General features: G+C 48.5%; 1 protein-coding gene across 5 annotated transcripts; it reads left to right on the top strand.

Annotated features, from left to right (window-relative positions):
• On the top strand, positions 1 to 27,746 carry THOC5 (THO complex subunit 5). 5 transcript variants are annotated; one of them, XM_059675897.1, is made up of 22 exons: positions 1 to 116; positions 887 to 1,142; positions 2,365 to 2,462; positions 3,104 to 3,247; positions 4,366 to 4,479; positions 4,629 to 4,726; positions 5,811 to 5,957; positions 7,328 to 7,442; positions 9,001 to 9,133; positions 9,789 to 9,821; positions 12,269 to 12,346; positions 13,271 to 13,311; positions 13,555 to 13,654; positions 14,126 to 14,234; positions 17,415 to 17,516; positions 18,080 to 18,176; positions 18,604 to 18,718; positions 19,980 to 20,083; positions 20,206 to 20,293; positions 22,839 to 22,954; positions 23,827 to 24,017; positions 26,573 to 27,746. In XM_059675897.1, the coding sequence occupies exons 3-22, from the start codon at positions 2,367 to 2,369 to the stop codon at positions 26,634 to 26,636; spliced, it is 2,085 nt and encodes a 694-aa protein (XP_059531880.1). In that variant the 5' UTR covers positions 1 to 116; positions 887 to 1,142; positions 2,365 to 2,366; the 3' UTR covers positions 26,637 to 27,746. The 5 variants fall into 5 exon arrangements, with proteins under 5 accessions (XP_059531880.1, XP_059531878.1, XP_059531883.1 ...); XM_059675895.1 differs by having other exon boundaries at positions 2,331 to 2,462; positions 26,573 to 27,743; XM_059675896.1 differs by having other exon boundaries at positions 15 to 116; positions 902 to 1,142; positions 2,331 to 2,462; positions 26,573 to 27,743.

Raw genomic sequence — 27,746 nt, 5'->3', positions numbered from 1 at the left:
CGCTTCCGGTCTCCGTGCCTCGCTTCCGGCCTCCGTGCCGCGCTTCCGGCCGCTCGCTCCTTCCTTCCGCTTCTCGATGGTGCGCGGGCTGCAGTTCCCCCGGCCGGCCGCCTGAAGTGAGTGGAACGCGGGGGCCGGTTCGGGGCGCGGGGCGGCGAGGAGGGGTCGGGACCCTGGGAGGGCGGCAGGGCGAGAGCGGGGGCTCGGGGGCTGCGGGGCGGGCCGGCCGCCCGGGGGCGTCCTCGGGCCGGAGTTCCGCCCGGGTTCTCTGTCCTCGGGGCCCTGAGCGCTCCGTGTCCTCTCGTGGGCAGTGCTGGCTGCAGCATCCCAGGCTCCACGTTGCAGCCTTTTTAAACGACGAGGACGAAGGCGGTGGTGAAAACAGCGCCCATGTCCCGGGCGCTCAAGTTTGTGAAAGACACTCTTTTCTGGGTCCCAGTCGGTTGCTCGCACGGAAGCCTTTCAGGTCTTTTGGCCAAAATCAGCTTATACCATGTAGGACCGTTTCCTGAAGGTTTTTAATGGAGCCGCTTGAAAAATATGTTGTATTGATTTTAGAGAGAGAGAGAGAGAAGCATCGACGTGAGAAGGAAACATGGGTGGGTTGCCGCCCATAGGCACCCCGACGTGGGGCGGGAGTGACGCTAACCGCAACCTGGATGGACGGGAATCGAACCCCCTAACCCTCTGGGGCCCGGGAGGGCGCTCCACCCACTGAGCCACCCGGTCAGGGCTGCATCGAGCCACTTTTAAAATTTAAATTTGCTTGAAACGTTTAAGCCTGTCATAAACGTAAAACTCGGTTCACTTGTCATGTGCAGAAGGTTATGATAAGAAGTTAATATATTTAAAGTGAAGACAGGTCCATGTTCATGATTCCCGCCAGGTCTCCCTGTCTCAGGCTCTGCGATAGAGTCCCTTCGTGAAGCGAGGAACGTCGGGGTTCACAGATGGTCAGCGAGGGGCGTCACACGCTCCTGGGAGCAGTCGGCCGTTTCTAACAGGAATCGGAAAGAGTCGCTTGCTCTTCGGTGCCGCCGTCATCGGAAGATCACGCTGTGCCCCCACCCCCACCCCCGCCCAGGACCCACTCCCCATCGCCTGCATCGCCTTCCCGGGCTGCGGCCACAGCCACCCCTGAGGTAGGGCCTCTTTTCTCACTGGGTCTGCCAGGGGGACAGGGCCCGGAGGAAAGGGCAGGGACTGGTCTCAGGACTCAGCCTCCAGCTCAGGGCTTCCTGGGCTCCGCTCCCACGAGCAGCGGGCTACCCCAGTGGTCGTTGGTGACTGATTTGTTGGGGTACGAGAGGGGGTGCTGCCCACCTCGGGGGGCTGTGGTGACAGCCAAGAGAGAGAGCAGAGGGAGGGTGCTCCCTGACCCGAGAGCTCCATGAAATGTAGGCTCTGCTTTTTTTTTTTTTAAATTGATTTCAGAGAGGAAGGGAGAGAGAGAGAAACATCAATGATGAGAGGGAATCATGGATCGGCTGCCTCCTGCATGCCTCCTAGTGGGGATCGACCCTGCAACCTGGGCCTGTTTCCTGACCGGGAATCGAACCCAGGACCCTTCAGTCCTCAGGCTGACACTCTATCCACTGAGCTACACTGGCCAGGACTAGGCTCTGCTCTCTTAAATGTCGGGGGTCACCAGGGAGTTGACGGCATCCCCAGATGAGATGGTGGCAAGAGGAGGCGGCATGATAATGGGGTTAAGAGCACTGATGGGACTTCCCAGCTGTGTCAAGTCATTCCGCTTTCTGATGCTCCGTGTCCTCATCTATAAAACGTGCTTGTTCTTATCTGAAAGGTTTGTATAAAGAGCAAATGCGAGCATTACCCACAGAGTGCTTAGGTCAAGGACCAGCTCACGGTGATGAGGCAGTAGTATCAGGGACGTGCTACGGCCAGGCTAAGGCGCTTGGTCAGTGGTGTGGTGGAGGTGCCTTTACAGGAGGTGGAGGGGAGGAAGATGAGTTCATTTCGGACAGGCCGAGGGATGACCCCTCGCCCTCCTTTTATAGGGGATTTAATTGCATCTTGGGAGGCTTGTCTGTTTTTCTTTTAAATCCTCACCCAAGAATATGCTTCGAGAGAGGAAGGGGGCGAGAGAGAGAAACATCCATCAGTTGCCTCCCGTACACACACCGACCAGAACTCGAACCCACAGCCTTTTGGTGTACGGGATGATGCTCCAACCAACAGAGCTACCCCGCTAGGGCTGAAGGGTTGAGTCTTTTCTTGAGTTACCGAGGGTGTAAATGACCACAACTACTCATTAGACCTAAGTTTTCTGACCACAGGAAAATCCAAAAGCTTTCTCCTCTTAACAGGTCTCTGCTGTTTCTTCCTGACCTCACCAAACAGCCATGTCATCAGAGTCGAGCAAGAAGAGGAAGCCCAAAGTGATCCGAAGTGATGGAGCTCCGGCGGAGGGGAAGCGGAATCGTTCTGACCCCGAGCAGGTGGGGTTCGCCGGGCTGCCGTGCTGCTGAGGGAGTACAGCTTGTCGCCGGGCACCTGGCTGTGGGTTTGCAGCAGCGGAGGGGCAGAGGGACAACCTTCCAGGGAGCCTCTGTTTAACCAGGTGCCCAGAATTCACTTGGCTCGCCAGAGCCTGAGTGTCCCCATCAGTTGTAGCTGCAGCATCCCAAGAACCAAGACTTTTTCTTTTTTTTAATTTAAATTCTTTGTTGTTGGAAGTATTCCATATGTCTCCTTTTCTCCCCATGGACCTCTCCCCGGCCGCTCCCGCACCCAGCACATGCCCTGGCCCCCCTACTTGTGTGTCCATTGGTCATGATTATATGCATGCATGCAAGTCCTTTGGTGGATCTCTTACCACCACCACCCCCACCCCCCGTTTTTTATTTTGTTTCTGATACCCCTCCTTCCTTACTGAATCTGTCACTAAGCCTGCATTCCTTTGTAATCCGAAGAGAGGAGTTCTTTTCCATTTTGAAAAGAAGAAAAACATTTGATTTGAGGACCAGATCCTTTAGAGACCTGCTTTGGGGTTTCATTGCTATTGATCTCAGCCCATGTCCCTGGTCCTGACTGGGAGACTTTTATTCCCTACTCAAGGCCTGTATCCTTGCCTCCACAGGAAGGCAAATACTACAGTGAGGAGGCTGAGGTGGACCTGCGAGACCCTGGAAGAGATTATGAGCTGTACAAGTACACATGCCAGGAGCTGCAGCGACTCATGGCCGAGATCCAGGACCTGAAGAGCAGGGGAGGCAAGGATGCGGTAAGGAGTGGACTAGGCAGATATGAACCTGGTGGGTCCACGTGGATGCACCTGTTTCGCACTTACCAGAGAGAGCCCATCCTGACCTTGGCCTCCTGTCCTAGCCGTGAATAGGTCGTTGGGGCCTGGGCGCTCTAGGGACCTGTCTGTTAATCTATTGGAACTCCTCATCACCATCCACTCACAAATGACAGTAATGCTAAAATACAGGATAATGAATTTTTTCCATAACTATAATTTGATAATTTATCCAAATGTGTATTAATTGCTAAGTATTTTTTTAAAAAATATTAATTTTTATTGATTTCAGAGAGGAAGGGAGAGGGAGGGAGACATAGAAACATCAATGAGGAGAGAGAATCATCGATTGGCTGCCTCCTGCATGCCCCCCACTGGGGATCGAGCCTGCAACTCCGGGCATGTGCCCTTGACTGGAATCGAACCCGGGACTCCTTGGTCCGCAGGCCTATGCTCTATCCACTGAGCCAAACCAGCCAGGGTTAAGGGCTAAGTATTTTGCTAGGTGTTGAGAAATGACATGTAAATACCCTTGCTGTTAATAAGGGTTGATATGTACAAGGAAATCAGAACAAAAATTAAATTATTACTACTAAATGAATAAACCAGGCTTTTGGGCAGAGAAACTAAACAGTGTGACTACAAACTAGATGAATAAGTTCAAAACAAAACAACCCATATTTTGCCAGGAATCTCATGTGCTTACACTGGCCAATATTGTTAAAATTATTATATTTTAGCTCTTAAAGAGAGTCAAATTTTACAACTATAATTCTTCTATTTTCATTTAAATTATTCTGAAATGCTGTTCACAGAGGTAAAATTGTATGGTAAGATTTTGGATCTCTTGTGTGCGATATGTAAGGCCAGATTTTTTGTGCGTTGGCTGTACTTGCTCCCTATTCAATTCCTGTTAACTTTGGTCCAACCAGAAATGGCTTTTTGCCCTGAGAACCTTAAGCCCTTCCCTTGTACAGTCATTCTTTCATTTCTCTCTGACTCTTCATGATTCTGCCTCTTTCCATGGTCTTATTTTGGAGCCGAAGGAAGCGAGCCAGTGCCCGTTCTTGCGGTGTTTACCAGCTTTTCTTTGCCCGCAGGCAGCTGAGATTGAAGATCGCAGGATCCTGAGCTGTGTTCATTTCATGACTCTAAAGAAGCTTAACCGATTAGCCCACATCAGGTTGAAGAAAGGACGAGATCAGACCCATGAGGTAGGAGTTGAGAGGTTTAACCCTCCTCCTTCTTCCTCCCCATCCCCTATCAGTGCCCTTTACCCCTTTTTCTGAGTTGGCTGCCACTCTGCTCTGCCCCGCCTCACCCTGACTTGCCCCTCTCACCTCTGACCTTGTCCTCCTTTCAGGCCAAGCAGAAAGTAGACGCCTATCACCTGCAGCTCCAGAACCTGTTGTATGAGGTGATGCACCTGCAGAAGGAGATCACTAAATGTCTGGAGTTCAAGTGAGTTTTGGAGGCCACGGCTTTGGCAAGAGGGTCTGTTAGTAACTGCCTTTTCCCGCATAGCTCTGTGTGAGCTAGTCTCTTCAAAAAGAAATCAGATGATTGTGGAGACGGTAGGACCTGGGAGAAGGGTGAATAGATGACTTTGAGTGGGAAGGTTGGAGGCAATAGTTTTAGGCTGCGCAAAGAAACTCCGAAGCCTGTCTGACCATTTTGAGTTTTGAGCTCTGCACCTCGTCAGAAGCAGTTGTCTCTCCCTAGTAAGGGCCTTTGCATTCATTACCAGTTTGATTTCTGAGCAGCCTTGTTGGGAGCAGCTCACCTCCAGTCATGTCCTTTTAGCCTTTTGGCCCAGTTTTCATCTCTAAAGTTCCAGCAGTTCATTTTTGCAAACCGGGGTTTCTTGCTGCTTAGCTGCCTTTGGTGAACAAATGAGGATTTGCAGTGTTCTTTCTAAAGTGTAATAATGCCTCTTGGCAAATCCAAGGTGAGAGAGGAGAAGGGAGGAAGGAGTAGAAGAGAAGGGAGCATGTTCTTGCTTGGTCAGACCCATTTGTGCCAACTGAAAGGTGTTATTTGTAATAAACTTGGGGTGAGTGGGCACATTAGACATTGGGTCTAGTTTATTTTTAATAATAACGATGATGATTTTTGAGGAATCTTTATCTGCTCCACAAATTCATCACATAGTAATACTTAAATACTAACAGAGGTGAAATCCACATCAGGTCTGAGTAGTATGGTACCATTGCCACTCTCCTGGTTTTGACTTTGTACTGTTTAGGTAAGATTGTTACTGGAGGGGCAGGGTATGTGGAGGAAATATACCCTCACTCCAGGTATGAAAACAAAGGCGAAAAGAATGCGATGCCCCAGCCTGTGACCATTGCTCAGATGGAAGCTGATAAACCCAAAATGCAGTGGAACTAGGCCCATGGAGAGCCAGTGGCCCTGGAGTGAGGCATGTCCCTGCGTAGCTATAGGCCTGGGCTAAGTGGGTGTACATGGGGAGGAACTGGGGGCCTGCTTAAGCCACCGTTTGGGTTCCTAAGAATGGCAGCTTGACATTTGTTTTTGTCTATAGGTCAAAGCATGAAGAAATTGATCTGGTCAGTGTAGAGGAGTTTTATCAAGAGGCTCCTTCAGATATCAGCAAGGCTGAGATCACCATGGGAGACCCTCACCAGCAAACCCTTGCACGTCTGGACTGGGAGCTGGAGCAGCGGAAAAGGTGGCTTTCCTCTTCCTGACCTTGTTAACCTGTGCAGACACGGCCCTTTAACCGCGGGAATAGTACTTTGTTATGATCCACAATCAGACAGCAAAGCTCTGTGCAGCCGGCAGAATGGTCTCTAAGACCAAACCCCATTTTGTGATGAATTCACACCCGATAGTTCAGAATTGGCCAACTGCATCATGAGTGGGGTTGGAATCGGTTAAGGCTGTTGACGGAAAGTTGGAGTAATCTTTCTTTTAAAATTTTGACACCTGAGACCTAAATACCTTTTGTACCATAAATCTAATTTTGATTTTGTCCTTTTCTCCTGTGGTTTTTAAAGCTTTGCAAACATTATTTTAGAAGGTTGTACGATATTTCATGTATAGACAAATTGTAACTCACATAATCGTTCCCTGATTGGATTGGACTGTTTTTCTTTGGAGAAGCAGCTGTTTTTATCCCTTGCCTTTTTCGGTTATTGAATGTATTCTGTGCCTTTGGTCCATGTTATGAATTTAATAAGCACTAAGTCTGATTCTTAGGGATTGGTGTCAATTTTTAGTAGATGGGCCTGTCACTCCCCTGTGCTCCTGGCACAGGCTAAACTGAGTGTTGTATTCCTGTGGCACTGGTCTGGAATCCTGCCCCGCCCGGCCCCACTCAAGCCACTCTATGGCCTCATTTGGGTCCTGTAGCTATTAGGTGCACATGTTTGTGAAAGTTTGGGTCTGGCCTCTAGAGGCAAGAAATGGAGCCGATGACACGGGGGTATTCCCTAGAGGTTATGGACTGAGCCTCTGGAGCCAGACAGGCGTGGATCCAAAGCCTAGCTCCGTGCTTGCTCTTTCCTGGATGACCTTGGGCAGGTTATCTACCTCCCTGAGCCTTCACGTCCTCCTTTGGGGATAAGAAAAGACCCTATCTTCCAGGGTTGTTGTTCTTGGTTTTTTGTTTGCTTGTTTTCAACAGACACAAGGCTTTTGTTTTTTCATTTTTCTAAATATATTTTTACTGATTTTCAGAGAGGAAGGGAAAGGGAGAGAGATAGAAACATGAATGATGAGAATCATTGATCGGCTGCATGCCTCCTGCTGGGGATCAAGCCCGCAGCCCGGGCCTGTGTCCTGACTGGGAATTGAACCATGACCTCCTGGTTCATAGGTCAACGCTCAACCACTGAGCCACACCAGCTGGCTCTAACAGGGTTTTTATAAAGATGTAATGCTTGTAAAGAGTTCTTCAAAGTGCCAGGCATATAGTACGTGCTAGGGAAACATTGGTTCATCCCAGCTGCTTTTACTAGGGGGATTCTGACAGGGAACAGGCATGTCAGGATATCTCTGGAGAGCATCTAGGGACAGTGCTCTGTCCTCTCCCCACAGGTTGGCGGAGAAGTACCGCGAGTCCCTCTCCAACAAGGAGAAGATCCTCAAGGAGATCGAAGTGAAGAAGGAATACCTGAGCAGCCTCCAGCCTCGCCTGAACAGCATCATGCAGGTGAGGGCCTCCCCCACCCTCACCCCATCGGCCTCTGCTTTGCCTCCGCTGAACAACCAGGGAGACCGTGCTGACTCGAGCCGTCAGCAGCTATGTCTGCCTTTGGCTTTTGCCAGGTGTGTCACCCTAACCTGAGTTAGGGTACAGTTCGAGGATGGTCCTGGGTAGAAGAAAAGCTGGCCAGGTGGACTCAGGGACATAGACACAAGTTAACTTGGGGTGCTTTCTTTTGTTTGTTTGTTTGTTCATCCTCACCCGAGGTTATATTCTCCATGGATTTTTTGAGAGAGTTGAAGGGAGGGAAGAGGAGAAAGAGGGAGAGGGAGAGAGAGAGAAACATCAATGTGAAAGAGATACATCGATTGGTTGCCTCCCATATGCTTCCCGACTGGGGCCTGGGATCTAACCCAGGTACGTGCCCTGACCCGGAATCGGACACAAGACCCTTGGTGCATAGGCCAACGCTCCAACCACTGGCCAGTGTTATCCCTGGTAAAACACGTTTTTTTAAAAAATGCATTTTTTTATTTTTTTTTAAATATATTTTATTGATTTTTTACAGAGAGGAAGGGAGAGAGATAGTTAGAAACATCAATGAGAGAGAAACATCGATCAGCTGCCTCCTGCACATCTCCTACTGGGAAATGTGCCTGCTCTCGAGGCACATGCCCTTGACCGGAATCGAACCCGGGACCCTTCAGTCCGAAGGCCGATGCTCTATCCACTGAGCCAAACCGGTTTTGGCAAAAAAAAAAATGTATTTTTTTTAATTGATTTTTAGAGAAGAGGGAGAGAGAGAAAAACATAAAAACATCCATGTATGAGAGAAACATTGATCAACTGCCTCCTGCACCCCCTCACCAGAAATTGAACTGGCCACCTTTCGGTGCACGCTTTGACCAACCAACTGAGCCGCACCGACCAGGCCCACTTTTGCAAACTCTTTAGTTTACCCCCTACATGGTCTTAACCAGCCCCCGAAGTCTATAGGTGCCTAAGTGTGCTGTGGATATCTGTTAGACCCCCCTGATTGTACCTCAGGGGAAGATTTTTAGTAGATTTACGCACTGTGAAAACATGACTCATATTTGAAAGCCACTAGGTACCCTAGGAGGAAAAGCCCCCACTTCACCTGTAAACTGTAGTGTCTGTCTGTGTGGGTGGCCTGATTTTGTTTGCTTTGTGAAGCCAGATTTGGTCTCAGCCCTTACAGTTGTATGAATCAGGGTAAATGGTTAATATGAAGGAACTTGGCAAAAGGACCCTAGAGAAATTACTAATTCCCTTTTCTGGGGTTTGGCAAGTCTACATTTCCTCCCTTCCACACTAGGCATAGAATTAGGATTATTAACAGAAATATTCCCAGTAACACTTTATAATGGGATAATGGGACAGAACAAAAATGGAAACTAAGAGAGTGGGCGGTACTTAATTTTTCCTATTAAAAAATATGCCTGCAAATGTTTAGGTTTGTAAAGTGACTGTACTGATTTATGGAAATTTCCTTCAGCACTATGAGAAAGTTCTAATTGCTCCTCATCCTCATCAACGCTTGCAGGCTTCCCTCCCGGTGCAAGAGTACCTGTTCATGCCTTTTGACCAGGCTCACAAACAATATGAGACGGCCAGACACCTGCCGCCTCCCCTCTATGTCCTCTTTGTCCAGGCCACTGCGTATGGGCAGGCCTGTGGTAAGTACGGGCCTGGTGCAGAAGAGGGGCTGTGGGAGCAGCAGCTGTGGCTGATGGGGTCATTTGGAAGCACTGCCGGCTGAGGAAAGTTCTAGGCCTGGCTCGGACGCCCTCAGGTGACCAGTGCTGCCTGCCCTGTGCACCACCCAGCATGGCTGCTTTGACTAGCTGGCCTGAGGCTGGACTAAACCGATGGGCATTTCAAAATGGATGGCTTTGAATGTGTGATGAGCCTGGCTGGTCGGCTGTTGAGTGCAGTGCCCAGCAGCCCAAAGCACGTTTGGCAGGTGGATCGGCACCTCTTGCTCAGCTTCAGAAACTGAACACAGGTCCCAGCCAGCTCTTCTAGGCTTTTCCATGCCCCAAACGGGCTGCATGTCATTACGGTGAATTGCCCAGTGAGGGAATGTGTCCTCATGATAAGCTTAAAGGCAGCCGTTTACTCCTCCAGGGTTTTGAGACGTTTTGGAGACCCTGCCTCTTGCTCTATTGCCGCTTTCACCCAGCACCTAAAGCTTTCTTCCCCACCCCACCAGGGCATGCCTCTCCTCCACCACATCACTGTCTCTCTTCTTATGTCTTCTGGGTCCTTCTGGTCCTCTCCCTCCCCGTTGTCCTCCCTCCCCGTTGTCCTCCCTCCTGTTTCCATCATCAGCTCATAGGAAACCCTCCCAGCCCCCTAGACAGGGTGAGTAATTTTCCTTTCTGTTGAAACCTCAACCTATTTCCATTCTCATTTTACTGTAGAATTTCAGGACTAAATTACTCAAAAGTTTGCCAGTGGCCGATGGGGGCAGCCAGCTTATTTGGGGTAAGGTGTGATGGGTCATGCAGGTTTGTTAGAGAGAGTAGTGGTCAGCTACCTGGGAATATTATCCCAGTGGCCTGCACTTGGGGGAAGTTTGCCATCCTCCTTAGACCGATTGGACAAATCATTTCAGGCTGCTGTGACTGTCTGTGATCTGTATCCTCTTCTGAATGGAGCAGGAGGGGAGGTGGTCTGTCTGACCTCCAGCCCTAGACCCACGCGGCTCCACAAAGGCAGGCCCAGGCGTCACTCAGGAAGATGTCGGGTCTGGTGCATGGTTCTTGAGATGCCAAGCTCAAGTCAAATAGACCTAGCTTGTTTTTTTCCTGGCTGTTGTATCAAACTTCTCTAAGCCTTCATTTTCTCATCTGTAAATGTATAAAAAGTATAATAATAGTGTTACTCCTATAGGGTTGTTGGTAAGATGGAAATTTTTTTAAATGGTTTTGTTAATTTTGGAGAGAAAGGAAGGGAGAGGGAGGGAGGGAGGGAGAAACATCAATCAGTTGTCTCCCATACACACCAGGCCAGGGATCGAACCCACAACCTGGGTATGTGCCCTGACCTGGAATAGAATCTGCAGCCTTTCGGTATAAGGGATGACGCTCCAAGCAACTGAACCACACTAGTCAGGAAGATGATAATTTTTATTGTATTATTTGTTTATTTTTGTAAGAGAACATTTATTTGGTAAATCACAGAGGCAGAAGTAATTCCTAGAAGATTTGAGCTTAGGACACAATTTATAGAGTTAAAGGAAGAGCCCTTGAGCTTGGGAGTGAGGAAGGTCATGGTAATGTGCCTGGGGCAGGGAAGGGGGAGGGGGAGGGGGAGGGAAAGGAGATGGGAAAGGCATGGGCCTTCTCCCTGGAGGGAGAGCTCACTGTGTCTTCCTCCGAAGGGTTTTAAAGGTGGAGCTTATAGGGGAGGTCCTAGGGGAAGACCTTAACAGAATATTGAGCAGTTTTCCAGGCGTACCCTTTCAGGTGGTGGTCTCCACTGATTGATTGGCTGGCACCGGAGCAGGGGGTCATTGTTCAGTCGCTGGATTTTGTTGCTTCTCTGGGCCTGGAGCTGAAATACAACTGAGGCCTAGATGTTATCTCTAGGGGGGAAGGTCTGGGGGTCCAAACCACATGACCTTCGATATACTAAGGAAGGAAAGGTCACTCTGGAGATGAGGCCCCCCCCACCTCCCATAACTGATTGCCTGGTGCAGGCACCTGGGGCTTGCCACCCTGGTGACCACCAGTACTTGGCCATTGTCACTGCTCTGCTCACGTCTGTCTAACTGCCTGCAATACCCCCTCAAGGATCTTGGCGCTGAATTACTTCAGCGAAAGGCGTTCAGGGTCTCCTCTGTAGGTGCTTTCTGCTGAAGGGGTGATGTTTTTCTTCAGAGCCAAGCGATCCTCGCTCGTCGTCAGAGGGGCGATGAAGCCCGGGCAGGGAAGGAGGTGGTGATGGTGTCTAGAGTTGGTATTTCCTGAGAATGAGTAGGGCTTGTGACCTTGAACAAAGCGAAGACTATTGTTAGGGTTGGTGAAGGAGGAACACAGGAGGCTGTAAACTAGGTCATCTGGAAAACCAGAAGGGCTGCGCCCCAAAATGCTGCCAGCCAGATTATAATTTTTAAAAAATTAATTTTATAATTAAAATTATAAGCATCTGCTCATTCATTATAAACATCACCTCACCATCTGACTGACCAGCTCTCATTAGTCACGTTCTGATTTCATGAATGCAGAACCAGGGGCTCAGCGCTGTGACCTAACTTTCCAGGTCACACGTTTGGGAATTGGAACTGTGACTCAGGCCTAGGACTGGACTGCAGGGTCCAGGTTTCTGCCCACCGTCCTCCTGCCTCCCAGTTAGATGACAGTGCCAGCCGGGTGCTTGGTGTAGTGTGGCATAGAGAATGAGCACTTAGTCAGGTGAAAGCCATTATTTCTGGGATGTGACAGTTACGGGTTTCTGCATGAGAACCTTTAAGGCATTTGGCAGAAGAGTGCCATGTGGCTTTAGGCCCGAGGTTGCGGTTTCTGAACCTTGGTATAAGCCTGAAACTGGAGGTGTTCACCACTAGTCTCAGGTCATACTTGTCCAGGAATCCACACTTTGGGTTCTTTGTTCTCGGTAAATGATGCAAAAATACTTAAGTTTCCTACCTGTTTCTCTTCATCTGGAGAAAGGGCTTTTGTCCTCCCACCCCAGTCAGTAAGGAGCTGTGACAAAGGCGGAAGAGATGCAGTCCCGGAGCTGGCCTGCCTGTGCGGCTGAGCTCCTGCCCTCAGCGGCTGTCATACAAAGCTTCTTCTTGCTCCCAGATAAAACACTGTCGGTGGCGATCGAAGGCAGTGTGGACGAAGCCAAGGCCCTGTTTAAACCTCACGAGGAATCCCAAGGTAATGTGCTGGTCAGATCCTCCCCCCCCCCCCCCCCCCCCCCCCCCCCCGTCTTCTGTAGCTGGCTCCGGGGCACCAAGTCACCACCTGAGGGCAGTGCTGGCCCTTTGGAAGTTAGCTGTGCTGGTTTTGTTTAACAGGGAGCTTGACTATGTTCAGTGGGGGACAGGGAAAGCCATGCCCGTGGATTTCAGCCCTGCACTCACTAGCTCACTGTTTCCGGGGAAGCACTTTAACCTTTGAGCCTCAGTTTAGTCACCTGTCCAAACAGGATAGTAACACCTCATGTAGAATTATGTGAATTAAACAAGGTTATGCATGCAAAAGCCTTTCGCATCATCCTGGGCACATAGCAACCACTCAAATTATATGAGCTGCTATTATTGTTACTTTATTACTATTATTGCTACCACCACCACCACTACCAGTGGAGGGGCATAGGAGAACATCAAAAAACATGTAAAAAAAACTCTAAAAGATGGGTGGTGTGATTACAGGTCATTTTTCTTTGTTGTTTTTTTTTTTTAATATATTTTATTGATTTTTTTACAGAGTGGAAGGGAGAGGGATAGAGAGTTAGAAACAACGATGAGAGAGAAACATCGATTGGCTGCCTCCTGCACACCCCCTACTGGGGATGTGCCCGCAACCAAGGTACATGCCCTTGACCGGAATCAAACCTGGGACCTTTCAGTCCACAGGCCAATGCTCTATCCACTGAGCCAAACCGGTCAGGGCCATTTTTCTTTGTTTTCTTGCATCATCATGTTTTCTATACTGAATATGAAGCAGCAAATTAATTTATCCTAAAAAAAGCATTTATAAATGACAGAGAGTCTGGGCCCCTTTCCGCCCCGGGTTGAGGTGCTTTAGAGAGCATCAGGAGCCCCCTCCACTCTATATGCCTTCTCTCTGTGTCTGCAGATGACGAGAGCGACTCGGATGCCGAGGAGGAGCAGACCACGGTGAGAGCCGTTCCCTCTTGTGGGCGTACCAAGCAGCTGCACCGGCGCCTGCTAGTTGGCAGGTGCCATCCTTCCTAGAAGCAGAAGAAAGGTTTGAAGGAAAGGGCTGCTGGGAGCCTGGCCACTGAATAGCTGAAGCATCAGGTCCCAGGCCGCAGTGCTGAGGCCCTGGCTGGTAGGGAGAAGGCAGGGAGAGATTTTGTACGACCAGTGCTCATCGGGTCCATTCTTTCCTTTGTCCAGAAACGCCGGCGACCCACACTGGGAGTTCAGTTGGATGACAAACGCAAGGAGATGCTGAAGAGGCACCCGCTGTCCGTCATGCTGGACCTGAAGTGCAAAGGTCTGGCTCCCTGTTCTGGGGGTCCCATAGCACTTAGGAGTTCCGCCAGCTGTAGGGGCACAGGACCCCGCAAGCCAGGGCCTCTTTGCCCAAGAACAGATTCTGATTTCATATTTCTCTGGTTATCTTCATTGTCAGGGGTACATGGTATCATGGTGTCTTATTCCTGGTGATGTAAACTTGGATCCACTTGGTGATCACTTGATCACTTCCTTTTCATACTGTCTTTGTCAGAGGCAGGGCCTGTAATTCCAACCCTCAAGGGGAGGGAAATGGAGATCCACCTTTTGGGGGGAGAAGTAACAAGGAATTTGTAGACGCTCTGCTTTTTTTTCCTCAACCTTAAATTGCCATTGAGTTTTTGTTTTCACAGTAAAATATCTTAAAGCCTCATGGACGTCCCTTTCTGTAAAACTAATAACTCTGCTCTCATGTTTCACTCATGCATCCTTTTCTCTCCCCCCCGTCCAGATGACAGTGTGCTTCACCTGACGTTCTACTATCTCATGAACCTCAACATCATGACAGTAAAAGCCAGAGTGACAACTGCCACGGAGCTGATCACCCCCATCAGTGCAGGGTAGGAGCAGGCGTGGCGGAGGGCACAAGGGCTGGGGCTGTGACGAGCACCGTGGTGCCGGGCTGCTCTCAGTTTCTCTCCTCTGGCTCCGAGAGGTTCCACTGGCCTGGAAGTCCTGGCACGTCACTGGTATTTAGAAAGCACTGACCGACTTGACTTAGTGACGCACTGCTACACAGCAGATGATAAAAGTGACTGCGGCATTCTGCACATCGAGGCGGTGGGGCAGAGGAACAGCTTTTACAGCCAGTGTTGGAAGAGCATGAAATGCGATTTGGCACATTATCAGGTTGACAGCTTTTCTTTTTCTGTCGCAAGGTGCTGGGATTTTCACTTTACACTCCGCTCAATCCCAGATTGTCCTTAACCTGGGCAGTGGGAGGAGGACTGTGGTGGGCCCTGCGGGGTTTTTGAAGAAGGTGAGCCTTCAGGTTTTGTCTAGCTCATCCCCTTATTGTACCGATGGATAAACTGAGGTCCAGGGGGCATATGATGGTGGAAGCCCTGGGTCTAGAGCTCCTGACCCCCAGTCCAGAGGCCTTGGCTCCAGTACAGGCTGCTTTGGCCCCTGATGGATGGTTTTATTTCTCTGTCTTTTTGACCCCCTTGATATGATCACAGTATTTCACCCAGTAGCCAGTCAGAGTGCAAGTATCTCTGGTTTTCTCTAAATTACTTTCGTTTGGTTTTTACCGTTTGGGTTTGACTCAGGGTCTCTGTATGGTCCATATGTTGCAATTGGGTGAAGCTTCTCTCAGGCACCTTTTCATCTGAGTGTGTCTGCCATCTTTTGTTGAGAAATTGTGTTGTTTTCTCTGTAGTCTTCCTCCAGAATTAGATTTTGATGATTGCATCCCTACAGTACAGTTTTATGGTTACTCCTTCCCCATGTATTCCATATAAATTGTAGTTAGATCTAGAGGATTGATGAAATTCTATTTTGATTTTTTGGAGGGGACAGAGGGGCAGGACTGTGTCATAGATGTTGAGTGCTGCCATCAGGAGACCCGAGCTGTCTGTCTTTGCGATATTGATGACTTTTGCCAGGATCTGTTAATTCATTAGGGAATTAATGTTTTTAACACAAACATTTTAATCAGAATTATACTAGCCTTGCTGAATTTTCCTCAAATTATTTTCCAGAATGATCTCCATTGGGGCATTTTAATCCATTAATTTTTCATTAAGCCATTAAACTATTTTTATTCATTTTCCATTTTTATTTGACCAAGGTTTTTTAAATCCCTTTTCCATTAAAATTTTATAACAGAGATTTGACTAATTGAATAGCTTTTTGTTTCGATGTTGTATTTTTATGACTATAGCTTCCCCTTTCATGTCTGTTGTTTTTACCAAAGTCAGACGTCTTGAGACATATACTACAGATGTAAGTTTTGTCAGGGAGATTTTATTCTTCTCCCCAGCCAGCGTGGCTCCGTTGTTGAGCATAGATCCTGAACCAAGAGGTCACCTAGTCGATCCCAGTCAGGGCACATGCCCAGGTTGCAGGCTCAATCCCCAGTAGGGGGCATGCAGGAGGCAGCCAATCGATGAGTCTATCTCCCTCTCCCTCTCCCTTCCTCTCTCTCTAAAATCATTCAAAACTTAAAAAAATTATTTTTTTATTCTTCCATCAAGATTTGTTAATTAGAAACCCTTATGTGCAGTTGTAGCTATTTTGTTTTATTTTGGTTGATTCATTCTGTTAGTAATAGCCACTAAATATTGGCCAAGGACTGGCAATTCTTATTTATTTTCTAGCCAGTTTTCCATGCGAGGCAGTGAAAGGGGCAGACCCTTGCTAGGGGATAGTGGAGACAGATTCTGGGAGAGACGGAGAGCAGAGGAGAGCCAAAAGCTGCCAGTGCCGCAGCGTTAAGTCCCGAAGTCATTTTGGGGGCTCAGGGCAGCAGGATTAGCTCTTCTGCCTGAGTTGCTCCTGATGCTATTCCTGAAAAAATGGAGACCGCTATACTGGTTGAGGGAAAGAGTGGGCCTTGTTGTCCTTGTGATCAGATTACTCTATTATTATGCTCCCCCCAGTTCTCTTCTCTGCTTGTCACACTTAATTACGGGCTGTGCCCTAGCCATTCCAGTTGGGTGGCAGCAGTGTCACTGTCTTTCTGCTTATAGCACTGGGCCACCTTGTCTCCAGTGTAGGCGATAATGTCTTTTTCTTCGAATACAAAGGGGTCATTTTCGTGTGAGTAGCGTGAAATTTGGCCAAAGTGTGATAGACACAGCACCGAAGTTGCACACTTCCTTTCTGCTTCTATAAAGATTATGATTATTTCTATTTCCAGTGTCATGGGGCTTTGCTCCCCTTAGGTAAGGCCCTGATCACCATATAACTTTGAAGGGATAGGGGTTTTTTGTTCGTTTGTTTGTTTTCTTACTGCTTTTAGAGGGAGGGGAAAGAAGAGGGATAGAGAGATGGAAACATTGATGAGAAAAGACCTCATCGATCAGCTGCCTTCTGCATGCCCCCTACTGGGGATGGACCCCGAAATCCAGGCACGTGCCCTGATGACTGAGAATCAAACCAGCGACCTCCTGGTTCCTGGATCGACACTCAACCACTGAGCCACACTGGCCAGATGGATAGTTTTTTTGTTGTTGTTTTTTGGTGGGTAAGAGTACTACTGTCTTTTTTTAAAATATATATTCTTATTGATTTCAGAGAGGAAAGAAGAGGGAGAGAGCGACAGAAACATCAAGGATGAGAGAGAATCATTGATCAGTTGCCTCCTGCACACCCCCTACTGGGGATCGAGCCCGCAACCCGGGCATGTGCTCTTGACTGGAATCGAACCTGGGACCCTTCAGTCCACAGGCTGACGCTCTGTCCACTGAGCCAAATCAGTTAGGGCAGTACTACTACCTTTTTTTTACTGTAAATCTCAGCTCCAGCACTTACTAGCAGCATGATTTTGGACAAGCCATACCTTTCCAAGCCTTGAGTTTCTCCTCTATAAAATGGAAATGATAATACTCTGTACCTCGTAGGGTTATGAAGATCCAATGACCTCAGGTGTATAAAGCGTCTGACTCACAGGAAGCATTCCATAAACGGTGGCATTGATCATCAATGCGAAGTGGCATGACCACCCCCGAATGTCCAAGTCTGCCTGGAGACAGGGTGTTGGGCCGCATTCTCACTGCAGTCTGCTCCCTTTCCAGTGACTTGCTGTCTCCTGACTCAGTCCTGAGCTGTTTGTATCCTGGGGATCATGGAAAGAAAACGCCGAATCCAGCCAATCAGTACCAGTTTGATAAAGTGGGGTGAGTCAGCAGTATTTCCTCCTTTCTCAGCTTCTCTGCTTCTGAGTTTCTCTGGTGGCTCAAGCTTAATGCAGGAGACCTGGTCAGGCCAGAGCCTCAGGGGGTAGGGAGACCGTGGGGCAGGGGAGAGCGCTCTATTGAGAGAAGGGAACACAGGGGCTTTCCTGCTTATGAGGCAAACGGCGGTCATGGATGGGTGGGTGGGGAACATGATAAGAACACATGACATAATAAAAATGTTGACCATTTTAATTCTCTGAGGATTAAAAACATTTTAAACTATTTTATGAATTGGTAAACTGGTAAGGAGAACGATCGTGTGCACTGCCTTTTTATTGAGATTTGCTGATTAGTTGAGGACTGTCAGGGGAAAAGAGAAAAGTGAACATGGGAGAGATGAAATTTACAATAGGGAACCGCTCAAGTCAAGAGGCACTGTGGTAGCCTGGCTGTAAGCACGGCTGAGCCTGCGGGGCCGACCTGTTTGGGGTGATTGGGAGGAAGACTATATCCTGGGACCATTGCAAAAAGGACTTATAAAATTATTTTACTCTTTTATGCAGCATCCTGACTTTGAGAGACTACGTGCTTGATTTAGGCCACCCCTACTTGTGGGTACAGAAGCTGGGTGGCCTCCACTTCCCTAAAGAGCAGCCCCAGGTGTGTACACTGACCCCATCTCCTTAGCTGGAGAGCTCTACCTCCTCTCTACCCATACAGACTCCAGAAAGGCTTCTGGTGGCTTTGGGGGCTTTACACTAGCAGAATGCGCTCCCTTAAGCATATGATCTGTCCTCCCTCCACTCAGCACTAAAATGCCCAAGGCCTACAAGTGTTAGGTACCTTTGCCTTCTCCCTGAGTCTAGAAACCCTCTAGATCCAAGTAACTTGGGTCCTTGCTCTGGGTGCAGCACCCCTGAAGGACAGCGTCTGGCCTGTCACAGAGGTAAACCCTGCCTTTCCCCGTCAGGTGCCCACCTCAGGGCATGGGTGAGCTCGGCTGCCACAGGCAGGCAGGGCCTAGGAGAGAGGCGGTGCCTGGAGGAAGGGACGAGCACTCAGGTGTGCCCCTTGCTGTCATCCACAGCCCACGGTGATCGCTGACCACTCGCTGAGCTCCAGCCACATGGAGACCACCATGAAACTGCTAAAGACCAGAGTGCAGTCCCGCCTGGCCCTCCACAAACAGTTCGCGTCCCTGGGTAAGCTGGCGTTGGGGCTGTGGCTTGAGAGCCATTCATTCAACACAGGGACAAAAACAACCTAGCTCTTCATTCAGATGTCTGGAATCCTGACAACAAATGAAAGAGGGCTGGATTTCGGGCTCTTGCTGAGCTGCGGTGTTGACAGGGCGGCTGGAGAGAGCTGCAGACCATCCAAGCACAGATCTGAGCTCCCCCAGGGTCATCAGGGCTGTTCGGGCTCACAGAGGGGCCCGGAGCCTTCTGGTGGCACAAGTTGGTCGGGGGCAGCTCATCCTAAGTTAGCGGATGTCCGACTTCGGTGTGCATCCTACAGATATTTAGTGGGAGTCCAGGTCATGATTCATGAAGCCCACCTTCAGCTTCTTTGAACACAGCTGTACAGGGATCGACTCCTCATCCCTCCCTGAGACCTACTAAGCTAACACCCTCCAGGGTAAGGCTGAGCCCCTCTTTTTCATAAGCTCCCAGGTGATTCTGCTGAGCCATTGACCACAGTGGTGGCCATATGGGGCTTCTTTTCATTTATTCATTCAGTATATACTTGTCAAGGGCTTACTACGTACAAGGCACTTGCAAGATAGTGAGGGTTAAAATCTTTCTGATGCAAGAGGGCTCTCAGGAAAGACATTGGGTTTTCAGGACCATCGTGAGACCCTGCCCCTCTGGTTCGGTCTGGTGCTCCACGTGGACCCTGGTCTCTCCAGGGCAGCATTGCTCATCCGTCAGGCCTTTCTCCCATCAGCATTGCTGCATTTGTTTCGTCTCAAGGTTGGATGATTGTCATCCTGGGCAGCGTTTACTGTGTTGGCATATTTGCTTATTGAAATGCCAGCAGGAATTCACGCTGGAACAGTTCTCCAGCCTTTCTCCCCTAGAGGAGCTGACACAGAACACTTCAGTCTTTTCCTCCATCAAGGTCAGCTATGGAAACAGCCCTCTCGGCGATTCGATCTAATTACCCATCACTGCTGCAGCGGCACTGTCATTGGTTTTGGCTGGAGGCTCTTGTTTTGCTGTCATTTGTATTAAGGATAAAGCACCATGAATGCTGCTACTGGGTCTGGCCACAAGCACGTAGCCCTGGGTGAAGTCAGGTTGATGTGCCTGCATTCCTGGCACGTGTTGACCTGGGCACCTACTGAGTGCCAGGTGTACCTAGGCATCTGGCAGGGCCATCTGAGCTCCCTAGAGGATGCTGGTTACCTGGCTGTGGCACCTGATTTCTACCTGTGACCCCACCTGTCTTGCTTTCTTTTAGAACATGGCATTGTACCAGTTACTAGCGATTGCCACTACCTCTTCCCTGCAAAGGTTGTCTCTCGCCTGGTGAAGTGGGTGACGATTGCCCATGAGGATTACGTGGTAGGTAGAGGAGTGATGGGTCATTGTTGTGGTCCTGGGGACTGTAGGCCAATGTCTCCACCAGGCGGGCAGGAGGTTTTAAAGGAGCCAGCAGTTTATTCCTTGTCCCTGGTGACTTCTAGGAGCTGCATTTCACCAAAGACATTGTGGAGGCAGGACTGGCTGGGGACACCAATCTCTACTACATGGCACTCGTGGAAAGGGGCACAGGTAATTTGTTCTGCTCATAACAGTGGTTCTAGGCAAGGGGAGTGGCTGAGAATAAAACATTCCTGGAAATTGCCCAAAAAAAGCGAAAGATCTGGAATCCTGCTGCAGGACTTAGCAAATAGTAATGAATGTGACAGCCACCGTTAGATGAGTACTTTATCTCATTTAATCCTCATGACTGTCCTAGGGATGGTAATATTCTCATTTTATAGGTGAAGATGTTAAGACTTAGTCATAAACCCAGTCTGACCTCTGACCCTGAGCTCTTGGCTTTACTGCTCGCTAGAATCGGACACCTGTTCCTACCTCTCATCCCGGAAGGACTGGCGTGTCTGAGGTTGTGAAGTGCGGGGTGGCAGGACCGTCCTCCCTGTCTGCAGTTTCTGCGCTCACTGGAGGCATCAAAACTGATTCCTCACAGGTGTCCTGGCATCTGATTCGCCAGGGCTTCCTGCTTGAGCCACCCAGATACTCCCTGTGGTGCTATCGCCCGGCCTCCGCCGCGGCAGGCCTGGCTCAGACACAGGATCTGATCCCCGGGGCTTGGTGCTGTGGCCACAGGGTCGGGGGACTTGTTGGTAGTTTTTTCTTCCCTTCTCTTTTTCTTCGTGTGTTTTTAAAAATATTCTGAGGAAATTAAGTATTTCAGATACAGTGAGGCTCTCAATCCCACTTTATGCTCTCTCTCATGGTACGGGACTACTATTTAGAATTTGCATTTGCTGCCTTTTTTTTTTAAATTGATTTTAGAGAGAGAAACATTAATTTGTTGTTCCACTTGTCTATTCACTCATTGGTGGACTGCTGTTTATGCCCTGACCAGGGATTGAACCCTTACCTTGGTGTATTGGGACGATGCTCTACCAACTGAGCTACCCAGCCAGCGCTTTGCATTTGCTTTTCATCCTCTCCTCCTTTATTTATTTTTATTTTTTTTAAATATATTTTATTGATTTTTTACAGAGAGGAAGGGAGAGGGATAGAGAGTTAGAAACATCGATGGGAGAGAAACATCGATCAGCTGCCTCTTGCACACCTCCTACTGGGGATGTGCCCGCAACCAAGGTACATGCCCTTGGCCGGAATCGAACCTGGGACCTTTCAGTCCGCAGGCCGACGCTCTAGCCACTGAGCCAAACCGGTTAGGGCCTCTCCTCCTTTAAAATATGCTTTTACTGCATCTCTGTGCAGCCCAAAAATTTATGAAGCCCCAAGGATAGAAAGTCATTGGAAGACATTACTTCTGCTTCCTGGTTGAGCAGATGAAAGCTTGGAATGATAATAAGTATTCTAGATTCATACATAAAATGAATGAAAATTAAAATTTTCATTAGCTGTATTGAAGAATTTGAAAAATTAAGTTTGAAATTTAAATGAATAAGTGGGCAACAAACCCAAGTACATATATATAATCCTTAAGTCATACAACAGATCGGTTTGAAAAGTTTACGTAATATAGATCAAAAAGTTATTGAATAGAGTTCAATCCAGAAATATATGCAGACTACTGTGACAGAGGCAACACAACAGTAAAGAAAGGAATCACTTTATAATAAATGTTTTTGTGACTGTCGGGGAAGCATTGTCTTTTTTTTTATTTATTGTTTAAAGTATTACAAATACAAATAGTAGTACATATGTCTCCTTTTTTCCCCATGAGGAAGAATTGTCTTAACCCACACTCTCTTGCCTGCTGTTATTTGAATTACTGGTGTGTCAGAGAGTTCTTTCTTAAATCCTCCCATAAATAGTGAAAGAAGAATGGCATACTTAGCCCATTGGTGGAGACGATAAGTGTCATCCTATTGAGAGTGGCGAAGACTTCCCCCAGGGAAAAAATGAATGTGTTAAAGAAATACAAATATTTCAGTGAATGATTATGAACACAGCGCTGACATCAGGCAGTTAAAGTCAGCACTGCTGCATTGCACCTGTTTGATCTTAAGAAGGTTTCTCTTGGAGCCTGAGTTTCTGTATATGTACAGTGGGGATGATAATAATGGTATCCATCTCAGAATCATTGTTAGGATGAAATAAAGTTTGTGTAATAACACAGTGCTTGGAAACAGAATAAGTACTCAATAAATGTTGGCTGTTAACAAGTTTCTACATAACAAAATATCTAAAAATAAAAGGAACAGAATAGAGAGGATAACTTTGGTATAACAGCTAATACACAATATTGAAAAAACAGTAAGTCTTTACCTGGGAAAATCCTTAATTTGCTGGCAAATAAATGTCAATTAAAACCAACTTCTGTCAAAGGACCAAATAGAACTCAGGCAAACCCAATGTGGACTAGACTCTGGGGAGTCCACACCCCTCTGCCTCCTTAGAGGGACCAGAGTCACAGGCATCACATTCTACAACCTGGCAGTTCCACTTCGGAGATTCCAGAACAAACATAAAAGTCATTTAGTACCAGGATGTGCTCTGGAGCACTTGGATTAATAGGGGACATCAGAGCTAGCCTTAGGGGTCCGCTGGGGACGGTGCATGGCTGCCAATCTGGGTCACAACTGATTTTCCTCCTTTCCCTTCCCAGCCAAACTCCAGGCAGCTGTGGTGCTGAACCCCGGCTACTCCTCCATCCCACCCATTTTCCAGCTCTGTCTGAACTGGAAAGGGGAGAAAACCAGCAGCAATGATGACAACATTCGGGTAAGGCCCTGCTGGGGTGACAAGAGGAGCCGGAGGAGCTCTCTGTGGAGCTGAGGGCTGGGACACGGGTGTAATTCCTGGGACAGAGGAGCCCGCCAGGATTTAGAGACTATATTGGAGGCTGCATGCTGTAATGGAAGGAACCTAGACCCATCTCAACCAATTACCTATTCACCCCACTTACAAATTAGGGAAAATATAAATACCTGCCTTGAAAGGCGGTTGTCATGGGCTTCTATGCAAATGTGAGCTAACTCAGAAGCATAGGATTGCCGGAATGAGATGAGTATGAGATCATTGCAGCTGTTAATTATTATTTTTTAAAATATATTTTATTGATTTTTTTTACAGAGAGGAAGGGAGAGGAATAGAGTGTTAGAAACATCAATGAGAGAGAAACATCGATCAGCTGCCTCCTGCACACCCCCTACTGGGGATGTGCCCGCAACCAAGGTACATGCCCTTGACCGGAATCGAACCCGGGACCTTTCAGTCCACAGGCTGACGCTTTATCCACTGAGCCAAACCGGTTAGGGCTCTGTTAATAATTATTATGCCTGATGACTTGTTTCGTGGTGGCCTTAAGGCTGTGGAGCATGTTTTTAACCCTAACTCCTTCTGACTTGATTCTCAGCTTGAGATTCCTTCTCTACACACCTCCATCCTCCTGGCTGTGGCTGTGCAAGGCAGGGAAAGCTATGAGTCAGAATCAGGAAGACCCCATGATTTGAGGAGGGGGAGCCTTAGAATAATCCAGTCCGGCTTGATGTGGTGTGCACTAGCTCCTGCACAAGCCCAGCTGCCGTTCTGTGGAGCTGTCAGACCCAGCAGTCTGAAGGTTGTGCTGAGTGTCCGGACTTCCCACTCTGTAGGCCATGGAGAGCGAGGTCAACGTGTGCTACAAGGAGCTGTGTGGGCCCCGGCCCGGCCATCAGCTCTTGACCAACCAGCTGCAGCGCCTGTGCGTGCTGCTGGACGTCTACCTGGAAACTGAGATCCACGATGACAGCGTGGAGGGACCCAAGGAGTTTCCCCAGGAGAAGATGTGTCTGCGGCTTTTCAGGTGAGGGGAGAGGTCAGAGTGCCAGGGACCTCCAGTCCTGCCTCTCACAGGGATTTGGGGCAGAGACCAGAGCCTGGCATAGAGGACATACCTGTTCCCAGGTGCACTGATCTCTGTTCACAGAGGAATTTAAAGTCCTGCTGCCGAATTTCCTGGGGAGAGCTTGCTGCCTCCTTCCTGAAACTTCCTGCAGCCGCGCTTACCATCCTGGCCCAATTGTTCTTCACAAGCACCCTCTGAGGGGGGACACCCCCCCTCCCCCCACTGAGTGAGCAGCACTGAACCATGAACCAAGAGGATTTGGCTGAATTTTACTTTCCATGCTTTCTGTACTGTCCAAATCAGCCTCTTATCTATACCACCTCCACGAGGCCTCCTGTGCTCTTCCTAAGGCGTTCACAGGACTTTGAGAATCACAGCTTTAGGCCTTCGGGCTTCCCATCAGGAACCAGCCTGAAGGAAGACAAACTCAAGTACAGATCTCTGCTCTGCTGCTCACCTTGGGAGAATCACTTCAGCTCAGCCCCGAGTCTATTTCCTAAAGGCTGAAGGAAATATAACCTTCAGGCTCATGATAAATTAGCTCTAAATTACGTGAAGTTTCCAGCATGGTTCCCAGCATAGACCGGGGCTCACAAGATGCCAACAGGTCCTGACAGCTCGGTATTTAGCATGTCTGCTTTCCCAGCACTTCCAGGTACTTTCCTGTCGCTTTGGGGTCCTCTCTCGCTTTCGTCCCCTCACTCATGTTCTTAGAGTCCGTTCCAGAACTCCCGAGTTCATATTGCTCAGGCATCCCTTCTGTTTGGGGCAAGGGCTTGGAGAGGAATGGTGATCTGTTTCTAATCAGGACATCCCCTGTTCCCTATCAGTCTAAGAGGTGCCTTATCTGCCCCTCACCTTCTCAGGCAGCCAGTCCCAGCCTGGGGAACGTGTCCCCAGCATCCTCTCTGCTGTGTCTGGCACCTCCGCCTGGGTGATTTGTGGTGCTATCTGATAATAACCAGCTCTAACCCCCAGTGGCTGCTGGGAGGCGGTGCTGGTGCTGGACGTTGGTGCCTTCGAGGACTTGCACTCCCTCGTGGGTCTGTGTGAGACCTCAGCTCTTCCCACCCTCCCTGCCTGCTGTAGCACATTCCTAGGGTGGGATCTCTCACATGGCCAGTGTTTCTTTTCTGTTATCTAATGGTTCCCCAGGGACCCCTTTTCTGAAGTGCTTTGTATGTCACCCACGCTGAGCTCTGTGAGGGCATTGGAAGGTGCAGCTTTGGCCACTCAGATCTAATTAACTCCATGACTGGTGAGGTGTGAGGTTCTTGACCTGAAGTCCTGACCCTTGGGATCAAGCCAGGAAGCTGAACTTTTTTTTTTTTAATGCAACAAGTTTATTTAGCATAGCCAGTCCCAACATTCAGCACACAAAGTTTACAGAGGCTGGTGGGTACCTTCAGGCTGTGGGTTCTCCATCAGACGTATGCTTAGACTTGCCCAAATGACAGTGCCTTCTGGTGTTGGGAGGTATATGACCTCATGGTTACGAGCAAAAGCTTTGGGGCCAGAAAGACCTAGGTTCAAATTGCTGCTCCTACCTGTGTGATTAGGGTCTATACTTAGTCTCTTTGAGCTTCAGATTCCTTGCTGGTAAAAACAGCGTTCCCTTCAGGTATGGTTGGGAGGGTGAAATTAAACCAGATGGAGCATATGAAGTGCCCAGCACAGTGCAGGCAGAATAAACCCACACTTAGGTAAGTGGTTTTCCTGGTGTGGGAATTAAAACCTTTTTTCTCTGTATCTGCAATCGCACACGTACTCGTGCGTGCCCACACACTCCCTCCTACCTTCCTTTGCTCAGACCAAGATCCAGGGTGTTACCTAGTGGTTACTACGGAATGTCAGTCATAGGCAGATGAATAAAGGGCCCTTCACCTGGACATCAGTTACTGGGGAGCTGTGTGGAAGGGGACCCTGTGTGAAGCTCTGCTTGGGGGCCCGGGATGATAGCTGAAGCACCTAAGCTTCATGAGGTCAAGGCTTGGCGTCGGACCTGGTCTTGGGCTCTGCCACCTTCTGACCGTATAATGCTGGGCAGATAGTTTAACTCCTTGAGACTGTTTCTCCATCTGTAAAACTTACAGAATTACAGCAACAGCATCTAACTTTGCAGATTCTTTTCACCCCGACTTCAGAGTCCTACCTCCCTCCTGCATGGGACTCTCCTTGCAAAAGAGGTTTTTAAGTTTTTTCCTTTATTTTTTTAAATTATAGAACTAAACCATGTTTATTGTTAAACATAGAAACAACAATCAACAGTTGTTAAATATATTAGAAAGTGAGGGTGCCCACATCCTCTCCCCAGAAGTGCCCATTGTTAGTGAGGGCCCTTCCAGGCCTATGTTCATGCATTTGCAAGCATATAGACATTTTTACAAAAATGGTATCGCACCTTACATACTGTTCTGCAGTCTGCTTTTCTCACACGTTTATTTTTCCCCCTAACAGGTGTACAGTATTGTGCGGGTAACCATAATTTCTTCTGTCCCCTTCTGTTCCTCTAGGGGTCCCAGCAGGATGAAGCCGTTTAAATATAACCATCCTCAGGGATTCTTCAGCCATCGCTGACCTGCTCGGCCTGTGGTTCCCTGGGCCCTCGGTGCTGTGCCTCCGCTTCCTCTTCTGTCCACATGTGGCTCCTGATAGTCTCCAAAGGCAGGTTTTATATTTCTAGCCAATTAAAGTGTCATCTGACCAAGTGGCCTTTGTCTGGTGGCTCTTTTGGGAGGAGGGGGTGGCTTTGCAGTCTGTACGGGCCAGTAGGAGCCACAGCACGGTGTGAAAGAGCATTTGTGGGTAGACTTTCTCCGGGTGGCCAACCCCACCTTATTCGTTTCTGCTTTGGGCAGTCCTCATTATCTAGGTCAAGCATGTCAAACTCAAGGCTAACATCGGCCAAGTAAACGAGGCATGGGGCCTGCGGGCCGCGAGTTTGACATGCTTAATCTAGGTATTTATTATCCTGAGTCCGTGCTATTAGGAGGTGGCAGGGGAAACCAAATCAGCGTAGCACAAAACCCAAAGCTCTTCTTTCCCCTCCCCTCATCTCTCCACTGGACCTGTCGTGTCGGTGTCTCTCATGGCCACATTCTCTGATCGTTGCATGTCATGAACGTCTGACAGTGCAGTGCACATAGGAGACAAATACATCACCAAGAATAATTGTAAATCGTGCAGGATTTGGTGAAGTCGATGAGTGATTTTGGAGACTCACATGCAGAGCTACCACCCACTGAGGCTCTGGCAGAGTGAGGCCAGGTGGCATCCGAGAATCTTCATGATGAAGACAGGCGGAGTGCCTCCAAAAATAATGATCTGACTCTCAAAGGATTAAGAGAAGTCCTGGGGAAATAGGTAACACCTTCTAAAACGTTTGCAAAATTACCTCCTTGTAATCCTGCAAAAGTCGAATGAAGTGAAGGGTGGCATCAAGTGTTCTTGGGCAGGTCCATCTGAAAAATTATACTCCTCCAAATCAGTACCCTGTTCATTCTTTATTCATTTTAACAAGTCAGATATAAAGATGTAAAAATATATGAGAATTATTACCTAGTTGCAAGTATAATCTAAAGTTTGCTAGCTACAAGATAAGTTTCTTTCAGCTTTATTGAGATATAATTGACATAACAATGTGTAAGTTTCAGGTGTACAACTTGATTTTTTGTATATTGCACAATG

The sequence above is a fragment of the Myotis daubentonii genome, chromosome 19 (genome assembly GCF_963259705.1).
Source record: "Myotis daubentonii chromosome 19, mMyoDau2.1, whole genome shotgun sequence".
NCBI classification, from domain to species: domain Eukaryota; kingdom Metazoa; phylum Chordata; class Mammalia; order Chiroptera; family Vespertilionidae; genus Myotis; species Myotis daubentonii.
Note: the sequence above shows the minus strand (reverse complement) of the source record. Positions and strands in the feature narration are given on the sequence as shown.